Source organism: Vidua macroura, chromosome Z (assembly GCF_024509145.1).
Source record: "Vidua macroura isolate BioBank_ID:100142 chromosome Z, ASM2450914v1, whole genome shotgun sequence".
Taxonomy (NCBI): Eukaryota; Metazoa; Chordata; class Aves; order Passeriformes; family Viduidae; genus Vidua; species Vidua macroura.
Window position 1 is genome coordinate 45,354,183 of NC_071611.1, and position 21,776 is coordinate 45,375,958.

The 21,776-nt window shown below is 38.4% G+C and overlaps 1 protein-coding gene across 10 annotated transcripts in view; it reads left to right on the forward strand.

The window, feature by feature from the left end:
* Positions 1-21,776, forward strand: part of PIGG (phosphatidylinositol glycan anchor biosynthesis class G) — an 83,287-nt gene that overhangs the window by 40,352 nt on the left and 21,159 nt on the right. For 7 of the 10 annotated variants that reach the window (XM_054003067.1, XM_054003068.1, XM_054003072.1 and 4 more), the window contains 3 exons: positions 478-669; positions 2,385-2,694; positions 13,091-13,254. In XM_054003067.1, coding sequence (XP_053859042.1) covers positions 478-669; positions 2,385-2,694; positions 13,091-13,254 — 666 coding nt within the window. Of the gene's footprint in view, positions 1-477; positions 670-2,384; positions 2,695-13,090; positions 13,255-14,737; positions 14,835-21,776 lie in introns of those variants that run through there. The other 3 variants (XM_054003069.1, XM_054003070.1, XR_008441228.1) reach the window with 3 other exon arrangements.

Consider the following 21,776-nt stretch of genomic DNA (forward strand, 5'->3'; position numbering starts at 1 on the left):
AAACAAACACGTATGTAGTTATTTCAAAAGACAGCTCTAATCCTGTAATGCAAAAATCTTTTGTGTAGCGCTAGAAAATAAAATACTGTAATATAAGAAAAGCACACTTTTTCAAAATGCATAAATCACAAAACTCTAGTTTAAAAGCAGTAGACCATTTTCCATTATGCAATATGCAGCTCAGTTTTTATATGATTAACAGAATAACTAGCTTATAGTGGAACACAATAATTACACTTTTAATATGCATGCTTGAATAGAAACCTCATTAATAAAACTGCTTTTCTAAAAATACTAGAATATTTTACCATACCTCTTGGAAAGTTTACAACAGACACCAGTGCAGTGATTAATTTGGTGCTGCATTAATTAATACAGTTTGTTTAATACAGTGCTTTAGCTAAGGCTTTATCAAATGTGTTTAGCACTAATTATTGTTTTTAAAAGGGATTTTGTCTTTTTTTTTTTTTTCCCCAGCTCTGAACATAAATCTGAACTCTCCTTCTTGGCTGCTGTCTCCCTTCTTATGATCTTCTTTCTGGTTCAAAGAAGATGCTCCCTGGTTTCAAAAATTGCTATGGCACTCGGGCTCCTGGGAGTCTACAGTTACCGGGCAGCTATTGGAAATGTCACATTTCCATGGCAATATGGTGGCAAAGATATTTCAAAGTAAGTTCATCAGCAGATAAGTAACTGTTTTCAGCAAGGTGTTGAACACTTTGGCTATCAGGGGATAAGTTGGATAGGATGTTCTAGGTTGGAATTACATTCTTACAAATAGAATTGTAGTTTGTAGGTAACCAGCACTGAATTTTTGTGATGTGTGCTTGATTTTAAGCCACATGAAGTGTCTTTTCACTGTGACAGATGAGAAGCCAGTCAGATAAAAATTAATATAAGGAAAATCTAATAGTTATACTCTATACCTTTTGATACAAAAAACTCCAAATGCACCATCTATTGTTTTTAGATGGATTTGCCACATCTAGCAGAGCACAAGCCAAGCTCATTTAGCTACTTCTTAGTTTCAAAAGTGCTTAGTAGTTCAGAGAGCTGCTTTTCCATACCTTGCTTTTGCAGTTGAGTGTTCTATAACATGGGCTTTCAATAAAAGTAGATAATGCTTGACCAACCTGACTGCTTCTACAATGAAACAAATACAGGGATGAACAAGGTGAGAGCAGTGGATGTTGTCTACCCTGATTTCAGCAAGGATTTCAACACTCTCTCTTAAAATACCCTCGTAGACAAGCTCAAGAAGTGTGGACTGGATGAGTGGACAATTAGATCTTGGCTGAATGGCTCATTTGTGCAGCCCTCAAAAGGCTGAAGAGTTGGGCAGAGAATGGGGGTGACCTGATGTAAAATAGCTCTGCAGAGAAGCACCTGAGGGTCATGATGGACAACAAGCTGTCTATGAGCCAGCAGTGTGTCCTGGGGGCCAAGAAGGCCAATGGGATCCTGGGGTGCATTAGGAAGAGTATTGCCTGCAGGTCGAGGGAGGTGATTCTGTCCCTCTGCTCAGCCCTGGTGAGTTCTGTGTCCAGTTCTGGGCTCCTCAGGACAAGAGAGACATGGAGGTCATAGAGTGAGTTGAGAGGTGGACTCTGAAAGCGGTTAGGAGACTGGAGCTTCTCTTCAATGAGGAAAGGCTTTGGGAGCTGGGCCTGTTCAGCCTTGAGAAGAGAATGACTGAGAGACAGCTTCAGCAGTGTTTCTGAAAGAGGTGTCAGAGAATGGATCCCGGCTCTTTTTGGTGATGCCAAGCAGCAGGGCAAGAGACAATGGGCAGAAACTGATGCGCAGGAAGTTCATCTTGAATTTGAGGAAGTTCCTTATTGTGAGGGTGACCAGACACTGCAACAGGTTGCTTGGTGATGTTGTGGAGTCTCCGTCGCAGGAGATATTCAAGAACCATCTGGACACAATCCTGTGCAATGTGCTCTAGGATGACCCTGTTTGAGCCTTGAGCAGGAAGATTGGATCAGATGACTTGCTGTAGTCCCTTTCAGTCCTAGTTTCTCAGACCTTGCACTTCTAGAATAGCGGGTCACAGTTCTTAAGCTTACTGATCCTTGTTCTTGTCAACTTTTTTAGACAACATGCTGTGTTTCCTTCAGAAGCTGGAAATTAAGAGGCAACTGAATTTATAAGTGGTCTGAAGATAATGTAAGTGCTAATCACACTTACATCTTAAAACATACATTGTTTTGTAATGGAATTGCTTAGGGCTTTCAAAAATACTGGCCTTGGATTTAACCTGTTCAGCAGAACTGGTTGGTCTTGACCTCTCTTGAAAGGCTCTAAAGTAGGTATTAGTAAGTAACTAATCTTTCTGGTTTATTTATTTATTAAACTTTTTTTCAATTTTATTTTCTCTTTAGGGGGATTACTGAAGCTCGTTTTGTTTATGTCTTTGTTCTTGGCATAGTCTTCACTGGCACTAAAGATTTACTAAAGTCACAGGTTATTTCTGCAGACTCCAACATGAAGAGCACAGGATTATGGGAAGTATATAGTGGATTGGTTCTCCTAGCAGCTCTTCTATTTAGACCTCACAATTTACCAGTCTTGGTGTTTTGTCTACTGATTCAGACAATGATGACAAAATATATTTGGATACCTTTGAAATTTGATGCAGCACAGATTACTATCATGCACTATTGGTTTGGCCAAGCTTTCTTCTATTTTCAGGTAAGCTGAATACTCTCTCTGCTGCAGAGGTGGGAAATGGAATAGTTTTTCAAAGAAATATTGTCCATTTTGAATAAAATGCTAACTAAATGTTACAGTGGAAGAGTTTATTGAGTTCTCAGAAGGATTTGGTTTCTAAATGCTTTAATAATGTTTAGTTTTCAGACTCAGGGAAAGATGCATACCTTAGTGTCTTATCCTCAATGCAGATTTTCAAAAGTGTTACAAAGTTCAGAGACCTATACCAGGATGATTTTGGTCTGTTAATGGGCCTCATAAGTACTTTTCAGGTGATAATTACTTCAAAAAATTAATCTGAGTTGATTAATACCAGTAAAAGACAGGTGGCTTTTGTCACTGGTTATTGAGAATTACGATAGGTCTATATACTGTTTAAGACTGAAAGAAAGTGCATGTAAGATCTCTTATAAGAACCAGAACTAATTTTTTTCTTATTATATCAAATGATACTTTCTTTCCTGAGGAGCCTTACTGACTTCAATAACCTAGTTCTCTGCATTGCAAATAAGGTTGCAATTCCACAAAACTTTGCTTTGCACTGAAGCTGTAGAGGATCTTTCTACTTCTGGTATTGTTAGAACTTAACATAGCAGGCTGTCTAAAGAGAGCATTTGTTAACCTGGGACAAAGGTTTAAGGTTTAAGAGGTAGGGTTTCCAAAATTTCAGTGTGAGACCTCAGTTGACTACCTCTGAGCCATGGCTGGGGATGTTGAAACTCGGTCAAACTTAGGGTACTGTAACTGCAGATTGAGAGTTGGCTTGATTGAGAGTAGTATATGTAGACAGGGAATTGGTCATGCAGGTAAGATCATCATGATTCATCCCTTCCTACTCACTTTTCCTGTTTAGAGGGCAGAGAGCATGTCTTGCTTGAGTGGCTTTTGCATGTTTTGAATGTTACTGTTCAGGCAGTCAGCTTTGATTACAGCCTTCTGAGAGCACCCCTTAGTGCAGCTGGCAAAATGCTGAAGACAGAGCCATCTCTATACTGAGGTACCAAACAAAGAACTACCAAAAATTTTATGGGGAGGAGGTTGGCACAAAAATCCTAGTGGAAAAGAGACTAAAAAAAGAATGGTTCAGATTTTTTCATAAAGCAGCAAATGGTTCATAAATGTTTTCAATGTTGAATTCTTGGTATACTTGGCTGAGAATTTCACATGACCATGAAATTACAGGAGAGTTGAAGCTGGAAGATGCCTCTGGAGATCATTTAGTCCAACTTGACCCTGACATGAATCAGCAGGTCAAACAGACCAGGTTGGTCTGAACTGTGTCCACTCCCTATTTTAAATACCCAAAAGGGTGAAGACTCTACAAGCTCCCTGGGTAGTTGGTCCAGAGCTTGACCACCCTAGCTAATAAAAAAACCTTTTTCTGATTTTAATCAGAACTTCTTGTATTTCTGTTTCTGTGTATTGCTTTTCATCCCTTTGGTAGTCACTGTTGGGTGACTGAGAAAGTCACAGTCTGGCTACATTTTCTGTACTTCCTCTCATCAGGTACATTCCTCTCATATACGTAGTTATGATCCCTGCTGAGCTTTCTCCTCTTGAGAGTAAAAAGACCCAGGGAGTTTCTTGTATGACATGTGCTTTGTTCCTGCGTCAGCTGTGGTTGCTTCAGTGGACTTTTTCTGGCACACCCATGGCTTTTCTATGGTGGCAAGCCCAGAATTGGACCCAGGCACCCAAATGTGGGTCTCACCACTGCTTATTAGAGAGAATGGAGATCTCCCTTATATAGCTAGGGAGGCCCTTAATGGAGTCCTGGATGCTGTTGGTCTTTGCACAAAGAGGACAATGGCTGGCTGATCTCTTCCAAACTACTTTCCATATGGTTAGTTCCCAGTGTCACCAAAGGCATGATTTTATTCCTCCCCAGGTGCTAGATTTGACATTTCCCTTTGGTGAACTTGCTGAATTTCTTGTTATTTCGTTCCTTCAGCCTGTTGAGGTGCCTCTGATGGCACCTCTGATAGCAGCCAACCCACGTGCTGTATCTGCCACTCTCCCAGTTCTGTATTGTGTGTAGACTTCCTGAGAGAGCTCTCTGTCCCACTGCCCAGGTCATTGGTAAAGATGTTAAACAGTATCAGCCCCAATGTCAATCCTTGTGGCTGATCACTAGTGATGGGCCTCCAGATGGGCTTCAAGCTGCTGATGGCAGCCCTGTGAAAACATTTCAGCAGTTTCCAGTCCACATGAGTGTCTAGGTTCCTAGCCTGGACTGCATTCGTTTGTCTGAGGAGATTGTTAAAAGTGCTTGTGAGGTGAATGTGCCTTAGATAAATGTAGGCCATGTATTTTCAGCCAGTATGGTATGATGGAAAAGAAAACAAAAGCTTCTTAAAGTAATAGTTTTGTTTTGGAAATTTAATATAGCAGATTAAATGTTGTGTCTTCTCTGCTCTGAATGATGCCAAAAATTTGGGACTGACTTTTCTGGAAGAATTTATATCAGCTTTGAAGCAGCTATAAACATCTTCCAGAAATAAGCTGTTAGAGTTATCAAGAGCTTGATACATCTTTCCATTTTACTGTGCTGTGTCGAAGGTTTTTTTTCTACACCAATAAAAACATATTTATGCAAGACCAATAGAAGATAACAGGATCTGGTAACATCTGTTTCAGCTTTCTAGAGGTCTTAAACTGGTGTTATGGGGAAGACTGCTCTTTTTCATGATGAATGTTTTGCAGTTTCAACTACCCTTGCAATTGAGGTTTTTTTTTTGTTTGTTTTTGTGGTTGTTTGGTTTTTTTTTTTTTTTTTTTTTTTTTTTTTTTTTTGTTTTGTTTTTTGTTTTTTTTTGTTTTTTTTTGTTTTGTTTTTTGTTTTGTTTTTTTTTTTTTTTTGTTTTTGTTTTTGTTTTGTTTTTGTTTTTTTGTTTTTTTTTGTTTTTAGAAGATTGGAAGTAGTGATTTCCATTTTATGTGACTGCAAATTGTGGTTTTTCACATCCTGCAGTTTCAGAGCATCTGCCTAGGCCCTATCACTCTGCTGGCAATTTTGACATTTCTTCTAGAAGTGTTTCCTTTGGAAATAATAACTTCTAGTATGATACAGATTTCAGTGAACTTTAGGGTATTTGAAAAATTAGTTCTGACAAGGGAATTTCTTCCGCATAGACATGTTGCTGAGTCACAGCATCCAAATCTCATAAATGAGAAAATATCTATTGCTCTATTATGAGCCAGATTTCTAGATGGGTCTTTATGCATGTCCTGTCACTGTAAGATCTGGAAAACTATCTAATCTGGGTGATAGTTACTTATCAAAACTTCTATTAGAAGCACAGCAAAGCTTTTTCCCCCATATTGTTTCCCATGCTGTGATGTATGAAATAGAGCAGGCCCAGTTAAGAAGCTGCCTTTTTGTGTCCCATCACATGTCCTAAAGCTCTAGCTTTGAAAAGATTATTTTGAATTAGCAATGGCTTAGCAAAAGTTTTGAGGAATTCTTAAGTTATTTTAGCACAGTACCATTTAAAAAGTATCAATTTCAGAAGAACATGCTAACAGTCTTCTAGAATTTTTTGTGTCTGTCCACAAAAACTATGTGTGCCTATTTACGATGCTGAAGACTGATTAGAATGACAAATGAATTGTAATTGAACAGGAAGGATTTCCTCTATTGTCTTTCTTTATTTCTCTTTTTGTTTTCCTGTTTTCAGAACATCTTAGAAATGTTTCAGAAAGAGAGAAATCAATTCTGCTAGTGAAAAAAGAGCTTTTAAGGGTCAAGACAGATGGAATTTTCTTTCCCAACACCCTCCCCCAATCCCCCTTAGAGAACAAGTTTTTGGTTCTCTTTTAGAAATGTTATAAGTACATTAATATTAGATGCCTTTTTAGGATGGAGATTAAGAGTTTGACCAAAATACCCATCTTTAGATGTTGGCTTGTTCTTTTATTCTCTGATGAAAAAATTGTTGTGGAGGTATGGAAAGAAGAAAATTATGAGGGTAAGAGGGATTTTTTTTTTCATTTCACAGTTGAAAGCAGTTATCTGATATGCAGAGCATTAGCATAGAAAAGCAGAATGGTCGAGCTGTTAGTTCATAAATTACAGCAGCTACAAAGGTGCTTCAAAATTTAATTAATGCTCTCTCTTCAATTTGTAAATTTCTCTCAGTTTGTTCTGAGAATAGTTTTTCCAGTCTGGGTCCATATTTCCAAGGACAGAAGGAACTTGTTACAGAAATTATGTGTAATTTCACGCCTCTTTTATGTTGTTTTTCTCAGTGTGGCATTCTGATCTGCATTATCTGGGAAAATCAAAAAACTGGCAACATACAAGAGCAGATTCTTCATTATTAGATTTTTAAAAATGTATTTAAATATCTTCTTTCCTTTCCTTTGAGTTCTGTCTAGAGTATGAATGACTTGTTGCAAAGGGAAAAGTGCTCACTTTGTACAGCTTAAAATCAGGATTGAAATGTTTCTTTAGTTTATTAGTGACACATAATTAACTGACAATTATATATTGATAATTAACTGCCAGTCACTGGACTATAGATGCATCATCCATACCAGAAAAACAACAGGACAATTTTTACCAATATTTATGCTATTTTGTGTACCTCATTTGGAAAAAAACAATCTATCCCCTGCACTGGGACACCAGTTTCCCAAACACATGGAGGTAACCTCTCCCTGTTTACTCACACCTCCTTTGCCAAATGCAAGCACACAAGCTTTCTTCATGTATCTTGAGAGTACCATAGGCAAGTGACTCACGTGAAGCTGTAGATGATTCTGCATGGTTGTGTACATTTTCCAGCTCTTCCTTGAGTGAGTGATGAAGGGTGGAGGTCTGGATGTACCCATACCAGTTTAATAACAGATTTTAATTGTCTGAATAAGCCGTTTGATCTTTTTCTTTTACGTTGTGGGAAAACCGGGAAGGTCTTTGCATGGTGACACCTTTCAGATCCTCACCTTCCTTCTGTGCCTCCCCGTGAAGTGACAATGTTCTTACTAAGTACAGTTCATGTGTCCCAGGTCTTAGCAACTACCTGTTCTGTCCATGACCATCAGTGCTGAGTCCTTACATTTTGACTGACTTAGGACAGGGTTGTCTTTCAAACAGAGAGCATGTATAGTTTGTTCTCAGACACTGAATAAGCATTAAGGAAGTAGAGCTGGGCTGTTTCTGCTGGAGGAGTCCATCAAATTCTCCCCTTCAGTATTGACCTCTGTTCAGCTTGTTCTTGGTAACAGACAGTCATTTTTTTACTGCTTCAGGAGCAAGCAATACCAGTGCTAGAATTCTAGGGGAGAGATGTGAAGGAAGCACAACTGTATTATTAGGTATGCTATGTACTGCTGGCATAGATTTAAATGTCTTCCTTGGCTTTGTTTCTCCAAGTTTTGTGGTCACTAGAGTCTCAGTATTAAACTGACTGAGTTCAAAGTGATGCTAGGGTTTTAATTTCCAGACAGGCATAAAGATCTAATGTAGCATTAAAAAAAATAGTAGGCTTATGGTTGAAATACAAAAATTGAATACCACTAAAATTCATTGGTGATGTAGATCACACTGGATACTAAATTTAAACTGTGCTAGCTAAATGAGGCAGGAGAAGAGAAATATATATGAAAAAATGAATGCTTCCACCTGGAAATAGGAGAGAGGTTTGGAGAACTACTTTTTGCACAACTTGGTGTGATTATGAAGTAAATGACACTTGCCCATGTTGCTGAGCCATTATTAAATCTTGGTAGACAATATGGTACATAATGACTAAAGCAGTAACTCTGTCTTGCTGAGTGTAGATTATAAGTGATGGCCTTTTGAATATGATAATAAAAATAGCCTTGTTCAGGATAGCATATTCAATGAATGAGGCACTGTTCTTTCAAAAAAGTATTGTAGAGTCCTTCAAGACTTCATGGAAGTAGATCTGCAAAAATTCCAAGTGTATAGAATAAGCAAAGCTGACAGGAACAGATACTATTTTTCATTAATCAGTTGCTATAGCTGATGAACATGGGGGGAAAAACATGAAGTGCCTGGGTGTGGAAGCTAACTTTTTGATTTTGAATGTAAGTAGGGAAAAAAAAAAAAAGGATGGGTTGAAAACAAATACCTTGATCTTACACTTGGTTTTGCATTCTACACTTCATCTGTGTCTGAGCCCTACCCTAAGTGCACCTCCTGTCTCAGAGATTAGTTAGCAGGGTCATGTCCTTGATTGAGAGAGGAGCTGATGGGAGAAAAGCAGAGGGAGAGGCCTGGCTCTTCTTTCCATTCTGGTTCTGCTTTATTAGTCTGATGTTTTACTGACTATGCTTTATCCCAGCTGTCTAAGCAGGTATGTGTCTGCCTGTCTTAAACTTTCTTGATCGTGCTCTGGACCTGGACTTGATGATTGGGCTTTCTGGCCTAATCTTGAACTTGTCATTACAGACTTGAAGTCCCTGGGCTGCATCTAGCCCTGATCACTGTCTCTGGATCCAGCCCTGGCCTGGACATGCCACTGAAGAGTCCTGTCTTACTGCTCTTACCTGCCTTGTTTTCACATTCATTTCCCAGCATACCTTCCTTTGCTGAACCAAAGGAAGTCCTTTTCTGCTCTCTGGCAGTTCAGATCTAAAAGGCAAATTTGTGAAACAGTTGTAAATTAAATGGGAAGGCTATGTGTGATGTCATTTTTCTAGCATTTTAGCAAGATTTTTGTGAATAGTAAGCAAAGGAAAAGGTTGCTCACGAAAAGGTTGCTCACACCGGTTGTTCAGTCTTCATGCTTGGAGGTTTTTAGAGATTGTCTGGATAAAGTGCTGTGTTATTAATATGGAGCTGGGTAAATCAAATTTGTTTTCTAGTCTTGTTTAAGTAATTAAGATCTTTGCTTGATTTATCACTTTGTGTGAATTGATGAAGTGAACAAAGTTTAAAATACTCCAGTATTGTCAAAAATAGATGAAATTAATACATTTAGTCAGAATACTACTTATTTTTCAGGATATTAATGCAAGCTTGAGAATCTCTTGATGAATTTTGCAATGAGCTTGAATAATTGATTATTTTCTCCTAAGCCCTGAGTTGTCCACATCTCATAACTCAGCAGTCATTTCCCAAAAGTGTGCTGTATCTTTATGATTACTATTTGTCCTTAAAATGCAGTAAGAATAGAAATAAATAACTTGTTTTTTTTTCTCTTTAATAAACCAGCTTATTAAAAACTTATTTTGCTGTAAATATTGCTAAAAATATTTTCATTTCCTTGCGTGAATCCTCATAAATGAACACAAATTCTATGTATGTATTTATTAGTGTCGCAGGGTTTTGTTGCCATGCTTAGAGCAGTATATCTGCGGAATGGGAGAAAGAAAATACAGTTCTAGTTTCTGGTGGTTTTTATCACTGTAGGAAACCAGAATAGGTTTGTATATTTAGAATCATTTATATCTAATTCGACTTGCCTTTAAGTAAAGAGATGGACTAAGTGACATTTTAAAGTGATTTTAACTTTTTCTTGTTATGATTTCAAAGCATTGTCGGATAATTGACATTGGAAAGGACTTCAACAAGCTCACAGTTCAGTCCCATTTTCAGAACAGTGTCATCTGTGAGGTCAAACTAGATGGCTCAGGGTCTCAAAACCTCCAAGGTTTATCTGGAGACAGCAGAACCTTTCTGGCCAACCTCTTCTGAAATACTACAGTGATATGTTAAAATAAAAGGAGGCACTCTGAATTGTCAGTTATTTATTGGGTGGAGTGTTAGAATTTATAGCTATGAAAATTTAGTGTAAATACAAGACTTTTTCTTGGAGAAAGATATTTAATGTAAAGAAAAAATGCTTCTTACTACTCACCAGGGCTCCTCCAGTAGAACACTGGCAGTAGTATCCATGAGGCTCAGCAGATTCACAGTAGGAGTAAGATGTTCAGGCACTTCACATTGTGATTGGAGTTGTGTGTGGATCCAAATGTGTGCATCCTTGTTCTACAGCTGTGTCACTTTAAACAAAGTCAAAGACAGATGGAGTGAGCCCTGTGGTGAAGGGACTCAGGGAGCTGAGGAGAAGGAGAACCTGTTCCTTCCTCCAGGTTCCTTACTTGCCCTGACTACCTTCCATAGGGAAGTACATCTTTTTTTGCCTGCAGTGGTTCTGCAGGACCAGTGACATGCACTGCTGCATTTATTCTTGCTTCTTCTCATATACAATGGCATGAGGAGTTGCCCCAAGGTGCCAAAGATCAACCATGTGCATGTGGATTAAACAGTGTAAAGAGACCTTTCAGCTCCTCCTGACATGAGTGGGAAGGATCTCCTGATGTCTCAGCTTTTCTACTCTGTACGTGTCATGCAGAGGAGAAGGGCAGTGAAAAATAAGTAGATGTGGTGGGCAAAAGACCTGCTGCTGTGGACAGGGACTGGAGGAAAAGAGAGCAAGTTCCCTCCCTACCTGTCCCTGTCAAACACCAGCTTGTTGAGAAGTACAACCCTGCTCAGCGCTTAAAAGTGCTACACTTACCTTTCTGCTCTTGCCATGACCTCAGTCTATACTGGTTAAACCTGAGGAGCAGCCTTATTTTACAGCTTTCTTTTACAGTCTCATATTACAGGTTCTAGGGCACAGACACGCCTTTTTTTTTTTTTTTTTTTTTAGCTGTTTATCATTAGTTGTACTGTGCTTTGCTCCTGTCATTGCTGGATGCTGCACTAGTAATTGATTACATGGGTGCAGTGATTTACTACTGTGGTGCATGATGAAAGTCAAAATGAGGAAGACTAACAGTCATAAGTGAAGATTTTTTTACTGTATGATATCTTGGTAAAATCCATACCATACAGCTCTCTTACAGCTTCAGGCTTCCCTTACATTATGGGGGTATCTTCATGGTGAGTTTGGAGATGGTGACTGCTCATAATGGGCTCTGAGTGGTTCCATCAATACAGATGCCTTTTTTCTCTTAAATTTTAGAGCTGTCTCAGGATCGGGTTTTTTTTTGCTGGTGCCTAGTTAGTTATGTACCTAAAAAAGCTGTCTGTCTTCTGTGCACCAGTTGTGAGTTTGCAGATCCCACATCAGGCAACTCCTTGAGGGCTCCCCTGGCAGGAGGGAACCCTCTTGAAGCAGTTCTTTGTTAGGAAAGTAGATGCACAAGACTTTTTTGGTCTTTAGGTTCTTGTTTTATTGTTATCTTCTCAAGACTTCATCACACTGTCTGCTCTGGTGTGCTCTGGGCTTTGTGACAGAAGTGTGTATTTGATGCTAACACTTCCTTGCTGGGGTAACTTGCAGTTCAAGAGGACTGCAATCACTAAGGTGACCCGAGGTCAGGTTTGAGGGAAATGGGGAGCCACCACTCCTCATAGGCTCTGCTGGAATTGAGTCTAAGGCTATCAGTGGTGACAGTCCTTAAATTATTGTTGTTCTGGGATTCCGTGGGTGGACAAAGAGGGTTTGATGGCTGTTAGAATATCAGTGCTGTAGAAGCTGATCAGTTTCTCAAGGTACAGCAAGACTATCTAAGAGCTTTCTCACTAGTTTGAGGAAACCTATCTATGACCTGTTAATTTAAGAAATATTCTGCCTTAATCTTAGGGTGTGTTTGTTACTTTAGGTGTTTGGGTAAAGTTAAGTATTTTTGGATTTTCAATGGAAAACATTTCCTTCCATTTTACATTGTTCCGTGTTATTTAGTGGGCCTGGTCACTGGAAAAGAAAACTAGGTAAAACATACCAAACTTTGACAGCTCTTGATACTTTAATTGCTGTATGTTCCTTCTGTTTTTCTCTTGGTAGGTTTAAATGCCTTTTATTGATAATTCAGGCTATCTAAACTGACTTCTGGTCTATTCCAATACAATCTTATGTGGTAGAGAGACTTGAGAAGGAGAAACCTTTCTAAATTTGCCTGTCTTAATCTGTTTACATGCAGGAACTTCTGCCGTGATGTAATGTTTTATTACAGCTCTAAATTAGAGTCCTGCTGTCTGTAAGGGCAAGAAATATTTATTTCCTGGTGTAATTTTAGGCAGCAGACCTAAAATCTTTTGTTTTAACCTTGTGTGGCAAAAAAATACATATTTTTCATTAATGTGTCTGAAATCAGCAAGTGGAGCTGTTTATTTTATTTTTTTTTTAAATGTAACTTATTAAACAATAGGCATGTTAATTTGCAGACAAAACTCCCAAAATAGCATGCTGTTTATGCCTTTCTGAATCTGTAAATTTTAATTATGAGCACTTGTTTGGTAAGCTGATTTATTGAAATTCAGATGTAAAGAATATGGCTGTACTGTAAAGCAATTTAAAGAATAAGTCCTTAATGGGTGCAATAATTAATATGATTCTAATGTATTTTAAATGTATTTTTGGAGGTATTTGTATATTTACTATTTTATCCCTATTTTCAGGGAAATTCAAATGGCATTGCTACTGTGGACATTTCAGCAGGTTTTGTGGGACTAGACAGCTACGTGGAGATACCAGCTATCTTCCTTACAGCATTTGCAACATATGCAGGACCTTTCCTTTGGGCCATCCATCTGCTATGCTACTTGAGTTCTGAAGTTAGCAGGTAATAATTTTTGAACTGAAGTAATGCTCCTCTATGCACTGCAGTTATAAACACCATCCATAAAGTATATCTATTTTCAAATAAATTTTTGTTCACATAATCTTTTTCCCTGAAAGTTAGTTTTGTATTAAAAATACGCATGTTACTTTTTTCAGTATAAGTTCACCTAACTCTTCCAGTTCCATTTTATCTACAGAAGTTTTTCTTTGGGAATATACATGTATGTTTTACTAATTTTGTTTCTTAATGACTTCTCAGTTTGCTGTGCTAAATTACTTAATTTTTTTTTTTTTTTAATGACAGCATGTTCTGGAGAATGGCTTTTTAAAGTATTATAATAGAATTCAAACTTAACTAACATGATGTTCTTTGAATGTCCTTCTTTGACATAGTGACATGGAAAGTTTTATAAATAAAACACACTAATATTATTGTATGTTACTGGTTATTGCAGTCATTTGGAACTAAAATATTTGTACTTTTCTGAGTATCTTGTGTAGTGGATGAGTTAAAATAAAATGAATTATTGCATTGGAATTTTAAGAAGACAGTTGTAAAATGCTAATGAAATTTAGGAGTGTGCATATAAAATCCAGTCGGACTCTAAAATTGCTTTTAACTCATCATTGAGGGTATTTAAACTGAGTGATACAATATGTTAAAATAGGAGAGTTGTGAATTCCATATCGTATTATATCAATTCACAAATACCAAAACTTCATGAATTTTCACAGAATTGACATTTGACAGTGACTAAATTCTTACCATCTCAGAGTCTTTTCTCTGTTATCTACTTTTTTTTTTTTGTTTGTTTGTTTGTAAAAATATTGCAGTAGACTTAGCAGGTGGGATTTTAGACAATATTTAGTTTATCACAACTTTTTGTCTTACTTGTTAACATCTGTAAACCTCTGACTCCCTTTTATCTACACAGTGTCATCTTTTAGTGATTTTTGTTTTCTGGCTTCTCTCTTCTCATTTTGCTTCTCTGTTTTGGTCTATGCCTACACTGTGTCCTTGTGTTGGCTCATTAGAGGAGTAAGGAGATGGGATCACCAGCTGACCAAGTGAGGTTTTTGAGCCAGGAGGGATCTGTTCTAGCAGAGTAAATTTGTACACAGTCCCTGTGTACATTTTTCTGGATTAACAGGCTCCTTAACAGGTATTCAGAGTGATTAACCTTTGTTCACTGATTTGCCTGTCTGCTACATGGCTCTCTAAAGATGTCTAGCAGTCTCTACTTGGTTGCTGTGGATTTATGCAGACCAGTGCTGGGTCATTGTACTGATCTACTCATGCACTCCTTAGTGTAAATTGAGACTCACTGTAGAACCTTACCTCTTAGTCTGGGGCCAACTAGCCTGAAGTTGTCTTTGGTCTTAAATAGATTGATAAGGTCTAAGTACTGGTGTTTGAGTATGATACTTCTGAAAGCCAGTCTTTTCTCTGTTCATTCTAGTTTTTTTTTTCTTTTTTGCTTCAGCAGGAGTATATGTGGAGTACACTAATTATTGATGTCTTGATTTATGTAACCTCAGAAAGCCCTTTCTTGAATTTTCTTTACTACCTGCTGACTTGACACCAAAGTGAGTTTTAACTCTTCTTTTAATGTTCCCTGGTTTAGTTTTAGTTACTACTTTGCTCAACCAATACATTTTTCCAGTATCCAAACTCTTAAAGTGTTCTACATTATTTCACTCTATTTTACAAAAGAGTGAACCTGTGCATATAAAAAGTGTTGCCACTTGTCTTCTGGTAAATATCGTACCCATGCTTGCATTCTGTCAATGTCCTGTTTTTCCCAATTCCTTTATACCTCTGCTGTGATTTGTTTAAAATAGCTCTGTGCTGTTTTAACAGTTCACATCCGTGTTTCTGCCATGTTGGATTTTTTTTTTTTTTTTTTTTTTTTTTTTTTTTTTTTTTTTGCGGTCTAACTCTTCATTCTTCCTCGTTACACTGTAGGTGCTGTGGAACTGGCACTTTTTGTTAGAGTTTGGAGGATTCCAAGCAGAGTAGAGAGCACTACCTTGGTGGCATTGTGTGGGGAAGTAGGAAAAAAGATATAGCTCCTGTAATTTAAAGTTTTATTGTTGTTTAAAGCCTAAACTGCAGACTGTGAGGAACACTAATATACAATGAAGAGGAAATGATAACATACAGCATGTTTTTGAAAAGCTTTTCTAACAAAATAACGAAAAACTTTTGGTGACAAAATCTTTGAGTATTTGTACTTGTTTGATATTGCTTCAAATTATGTGTCTCTACAGTAGTGTTGCTTGTTGTTCTGATGTTTTCCTGGCTGAATTTTTGCAGATTAAATCTCAGCTAGTAGTGTTGCCAGGCACAGAGCTGACTTAACCTGCTCTTAAGTGGGTAGCTACAGCCTGTAACACCCACATCACTTATGCAAGTAGATTCCATCAAGCAGTTTGTGTCTGTAGTCAATCTAAGTTTCATTTAAATCAACTGGTAAGGCTGTTTCCTCAATGAAACAGTCCATAAATATGGACTGGAATCTCTACCTGCTGGGACTTGCTTAAATTGTATGTTAATCTGCTCAGAACTTGGTCTATATGCTTTTTATTTTTTATTCTTGTGCTTTGCCATTGCTGTCCAAATGATTCTTATTACTTGCTTGTTACTTCTTGGAACCAAAGCTGAAACTGCAGAAGGCAAGAGGTTGGCTACTTCATGTGTTTTCTTAAGTGTATGGGAGGCTGAACTTTTTTTAAATAAAAATGCTAGATGCTTTAGGATGTTCTTTATAAAAGCTTCTTATTAACTGCTTTATAGCAATGTGCCTTGGTCAGTGAAATTCAAACCCCTGCTTTTTGATTGTGTTTCTGAGAGCAAGATTAAGATGTGCCCAGAACCACTCAGGAGTGTCATTCTTAGCAAAGAGCCTTGCATTCTGCAGCCTGTTTAACAGCTGTTGCATCTGAGGAGGTTGGCCTGGATAGGAAAGCCTGATTCCAAGGCTGTCTTTGTTAATTTCAGCCATTCTAGCAGAATGTAATTTACAGCTGCATCAGTTGGGTTGGTTTACCAGAGCTTTTTGCTGAAATTCTTTAAAGCTGTGTTGCATTGGGCAGCGATGCCTAGATGCAAGTAGGCATACATACCCTTCCCTCTTTTGGCACTTTGCATTTATGAAGCCACAGAATACTTGAATCTGGAGTCCAACCCTCCTGCACAAAGGAGGGTCAGCCAAAGCAAGCAGAGATACACCAGGGTCTTCTTGATCAACCTCTTCCAGCATATAGCAGCACTTGGATTAAACAGTCGTTCACTGGTGTTTAAGGGCAATTTGTATATCATTCATCCTTTCAGTGAGCACCAGTGAGACGAGTTTGAGTACATCTTCTGCCCATGAGACATTTATGGACATTGTTTGAGAACCCTGCCAAACTTTCTCTGCTCAAGGTTAAACAGTCCTGGCTTTCTTAGCCTCTCATTTTGTCAGCTGCTCCAGTCGCTGAGACATCTTTGTGAGCTTTCAGTGCATTTGCTCCAGTAGACCCATGTCTGTCTTGTACTGGGGACCCTAGAACTGGATCCAGAACCCTAGATGTGATCTCACAACTGCTCAATAGAGAGGGATGATCACCTCCTTCAACCTGCTGGCTCCACTTTTCACACTACAGCCCTGGGTTGGTTCTTGGGAACATTGCTTGCTCATGCTCAGCTTGTTGTCCAGCAGAAGTGACGTATGTCCTTCTCTACCTAGCTGCTTTCCAGATGGTCAGCCCTAAGCCTGTTCTGGTGTGTGGTGCAGAATTTGGCATCTCCCTTTGTTAAACATCTTGAGCTTCTTATCAGTCCACTTCTCCAGCCTGTCGAGATGCCCCTAAGTAGCAGCAGACCCATCTGCAAACCCAGCTCCTGCACAGACTGTTCCTGCTCCTGCACAGACTCTCAGCTGTGTATTGTGTGCAGACTTGCTGAGGTGGCACTGCCCATCACCTAGTTCATTAGTGAAGACATTAAACAGTAGTGGCCCCTGTGTGACATCCTGTGGTTGATCACTGGTGACTGGCTTTCAGATGGAATTTCTGCAGCATCTCAATAGTTTATCAGTTCACCTGAATGTCCACTTTTCCTAGCCTGGACTTCATCAGTTTGCTTGTGGAGATGTGATGAGAGACATTAAGAGCTTACTTGTGAGATGAAAGTGCATTAGATACATGTAGCCCATATATATTTTGCTGGTATGATAAGGTGGGATAGAAGATAAGGAGGTTTTCAGATTGTACATTTGCTGTGGAAATGTAGTTGGAAGTCCTTAAATAATTTGCTTTCGTCTGAATAAACTCATGAAACTATAAGATATTCTCCTCATATGGAAAGGTAAATGTGTTTCTAAAATAATTAAGTGGCATGTGATAGACACTAACATGGATATTACTGCCACTTTTAATCGTTCAGGCTCTCCTAAGAAAGTTGGCAGCCTAAATGTGAAGGGATTTTTGCAGACAGAAAAAGAACTCTTTAGTTTCAGTCTCCATGGAAACTGTGCAATAAGTCTTGAAACCATTTTTGAGATGGGGAGTACTGATTAAACTGATGCCTGAACTTAACCAAGTATTCTGTGTGTGACTTGCATAAATTCCTGTGAGTACCTGGTTCATATAAAAGGTAGTTTTTACAGTGACCACTCTGTTGCTCTGATCTGAATTAGAACTTTGGGGTTTTGGGTCATTAAAAATGGAAAAGGGCCATGTTGTTGGATAATTTGACCTATATTATATGACCTCACTGTGCAGTACACTCCAGATGGATTCAGTTTCCAAGCTCCTACCCAAACAAAATTGTCATGTGGGTGATGTTCACAGTGTTGTGTAATTACCACTCTTCAGTTAGGCATCGTGATAGTTTTCAGATTATCAGCACATTGAAATCTGTGTTTTAGTTGCTTTAGTTAGTTAGGTGTCAGGGTGGGTGTTTCCTAGCACTAGGAGCCTGCATGCCTATTAGTTTTTGTTCCTCAGATATCAAGTTGTAACAGTGCTTTTGCATTAGTAAATGGCTTTAAGATAACAAAAATGGATGTATGCCCAACTGGAATGTGTTAATAGTTGCATAACTTTAATGTTATGCCTTGATTTTCTTAATGTAGAGCTCTGGCACAACAAACTTAAATTCTGCTCTGAATTCTTTTATGATGCTGATCTAAACAGAATTAAGAAGGTGTGCTAGCTAAGGTATTTCAGCAGTTCATGTCAGCTTTTGCCATCTTCAGCCTAATGTGTTGGATTGATTGAGTCCCCTGTCTTGGTTTGAAAAGACAGGTGTCTGCTAAGGAAGGCAGGAGCCTTTCTTGAACTAGAAAATATAAAACCCCTTCCTCTGAATTATAATAATTTTGAAATTAAGGGGCTCTTAGGCAAAGATATGGGAGTAGGAACAATTCTTTATTAGGAAAAATAAAAATGCAGTAATACAAAACAACACTGACAGAGTCAAAATACAACCTGACACCCTGCTGGTCAGGGTGTTGGTAGTAGTCCAATTGGAATGCAGTCCAATTGGCTGCAGTCCTCCTGGAGTGACAAATGTGGTTCTGTTGGAGCAGTGATCCTGTAGAAGGGTGCAGTTTTCCTTTGAAGATCCAGTGGTGATGTAGATGGGCCTGGTCTTCCTCTGAGAATCCAGCGGAGAAGAAAGCTGCTCCTCTGGGAATCCAGTAGGAAAAGGCTGCCTGTGGTGTTCTAGATCTCAGATTATATCCAGGTAGGAATGCTTGGCCCCTCCCCCTGGGCAGAGCATCTCACAGTGGGATGATGTAATTTTATCAGTCATGCAGTGACACTCAATGGCCATTAACAGAAGATATCGCCTATAGGGTGAATGGGTCATGGAAGAGATAAAGAAAATTGCCCCACCTGGTTTTAACAGGTGGCCCAATTAACAGAAGAAACTGGCTCACCTCTAACAGATGGCAATAGAATACACACCCCCATTTGCAATCTAATCCTGTTCACTACCCATGTTAATGCATTAAAAACTTTTCCTTCTGATGTCAGGTGGACATTCAGTGAGTGCTTCAATATACCTTTTTTTTGAGTCCTAGGTTGAAAGTGTCTCCATAAAGACAAAGGACAGTCCAAACATTTTCCACTGAACCCTTCAATATTTTATACAAGTAGTTTTTAATTCTTCTGTTTAAATCCATTCTGTCTTACTTAGTTTAGCAAAACCTAAAAAAGAAAAAGGTGCAAGCTGAAAAAATGTTGGCATCTAAGAGTATATGCGGCTGCATTCTCTAAAATTGTTAACACTTGTTATCTGTTATATTGTAGCAGTCTCATTCTTTAAATAAATAAAAAGAAATACAGAGATTATTTACTTGTTTGTGGATATGCATAGAAATCTGGAAGTGATTGGCTAAAACTAGGCTGGGGTTTTGTTGCCACAAGCTGGAAGAGTATTCTGCTCACTTATGTTTTTCCTGAGATGGTGTCATTGTAGAGATGGCTGAAGATTTCTCTTGGACTTCGTTACTGCTCTGTGATGGATAAATTTTCATTCATTCATTTTTCACGTTGTCAAGACACTGACTTTTCCTATGAGGCTTCTTCCAGGCAGCCATGATTCTCAGTATTGAAAAGTATTTTCTAATTGGAAAGTGATCTGTCAAAGCAGGGTTGCTTCTGTTATAAACAAATAGCAAGTTACTTCAAATCCATTTGCAAAATAAATATCATCCTTTTGCTCCATGAATCAGTTTTAGTAGTTTTGGGGTAGGTTAGGTTATTTTTGCTTTCTATAGGTAAAATTAGGTATCTGAATAGATTTAGAACTTTAAAAATTATGATTCAGTTTTTGGTAGAGTTAGCGTATCCAACATGAGATTTGCTTTCCAGTAATGACTGATGACTAATTGAGAACTTGTCCTCCAGTGTGCTAGTTACTGCCTAAATCATTGAGACTTACTCATTTGGCTTTTAAATGGTCTTACTGATGCTCTTTATTGCAATTGCTATGAGATTTGTTCTCATCAATAGAACTGCAGTCTTAGGTAGAGACACTTTGAGTAATATCAGTTATACTTTTTAATTGAAATAGTCTACCACTTTTTCTTTTTGGGTAATATTAAATTGAAAGGGTTCTGAAAATACTTTTTATTTCTGCCCAAGCTCTGATTTGAGGTTGTCATGGTTACATTGTCTTCTTCCTCTTGTTCTTCTGGTTTTCATGAGACTTTTGCTCAAGAGCACATAACTGAGTTGACAGTTCGCATTGCATCTTTAGAACTGCAACTACCTACACTGCATGTATGTTGTACCACTTTGCTGTACAAAAGGATGCAGTATTTGTTCTTTATTTTTGTTTGGAACCTCCATGTTGTGAGATAGTATTTTTCTGCCATCCTGTATGGTTAGATTTCCCAATGTTGCTTACACAAAAGAGTTCATTAAATGTTGATACCTGCAAAGCTTATTGAATATATTAAGACAATTGGTATTAACCATGTTGGGCATGAGTAACCTAGGGGAAGTTGTGTGTTCCAATGGTAAGCATGCAGAGTATCCTCAGAGAATAATGACAGTCTAGTCAGAAACTGTTAGCAGGATTCTAAAGGGACTTGAAAAGCTGAAAAATAATAATGAAAGCTTGGTTAAGTTTTGTGTCTGTAAATAAACTTATGTCAGTCCTTCCTATTGTTACTGAACTGGAACTTAACAGAGGAAAACTAACTTTCCACAAAGTTGCAGGATAATAGGTGGTCATGCAGTATGTTATTTTCAAAAAACATATCATTCTGCAATAAGCAGAATTTTAATAAGCTTGTATGAAAGGGATTAGGTTTTTCTACACTACCATGTAAGAGAATTTTGATTTGTCAACCCCGCTGATAGTAGATGAAGAACTGTGAAGCTTGGTGCTGCTATAAAATGAAATTTCATTTTCCCATGTGCCTTCCTGCTGTCTCTGACTCACTGTCCTTCATTTTATCTTGCTTGCTGTCTCTCCTCTCATTCCTTTGTATCCCTTTCTTTAGCTTGTTTGGTATCTTCCCTATCCCTCGTTATCCGCTTGTCACCACCACACCACCGCACCCCAAACTTCCCTTCTCTCTTGGACACACTTTGCACCTGTTTTTCATACTTTTTCTCACTTGCATGTGCATCACATCTCTCCCTCTCACAGTTGCATCAAGATAAGGCTGCTACATGCAGACTGAGGAGAGAGATCAAGATGGAAAGCATAGGATTACAAGAATAACTATTTATTTATGCATATGAAGTGTCCCAGTCAAACTGAGGCACCTGGATGTGGTTTAACACCTCTGTTCATTCTCCTCTCTCCCTGTGTCAGTCTCTCTCTTCGTCTGGTGCTACATCTGTCTTCTCTCTGCCCCCCCCCACCTCTTGCCTTCCTAAATGCAAATTGCTTGCAATTTTCCTTTTCTGTCCCATGTTAAATCTTTTACCTGGGTCCTCATCTTCTCCCCCACCCTTCTTCTTTCACATGCATTTTTCTCTAGGACTTCCCTCCCTCATTCCCTTTGTTTCTTT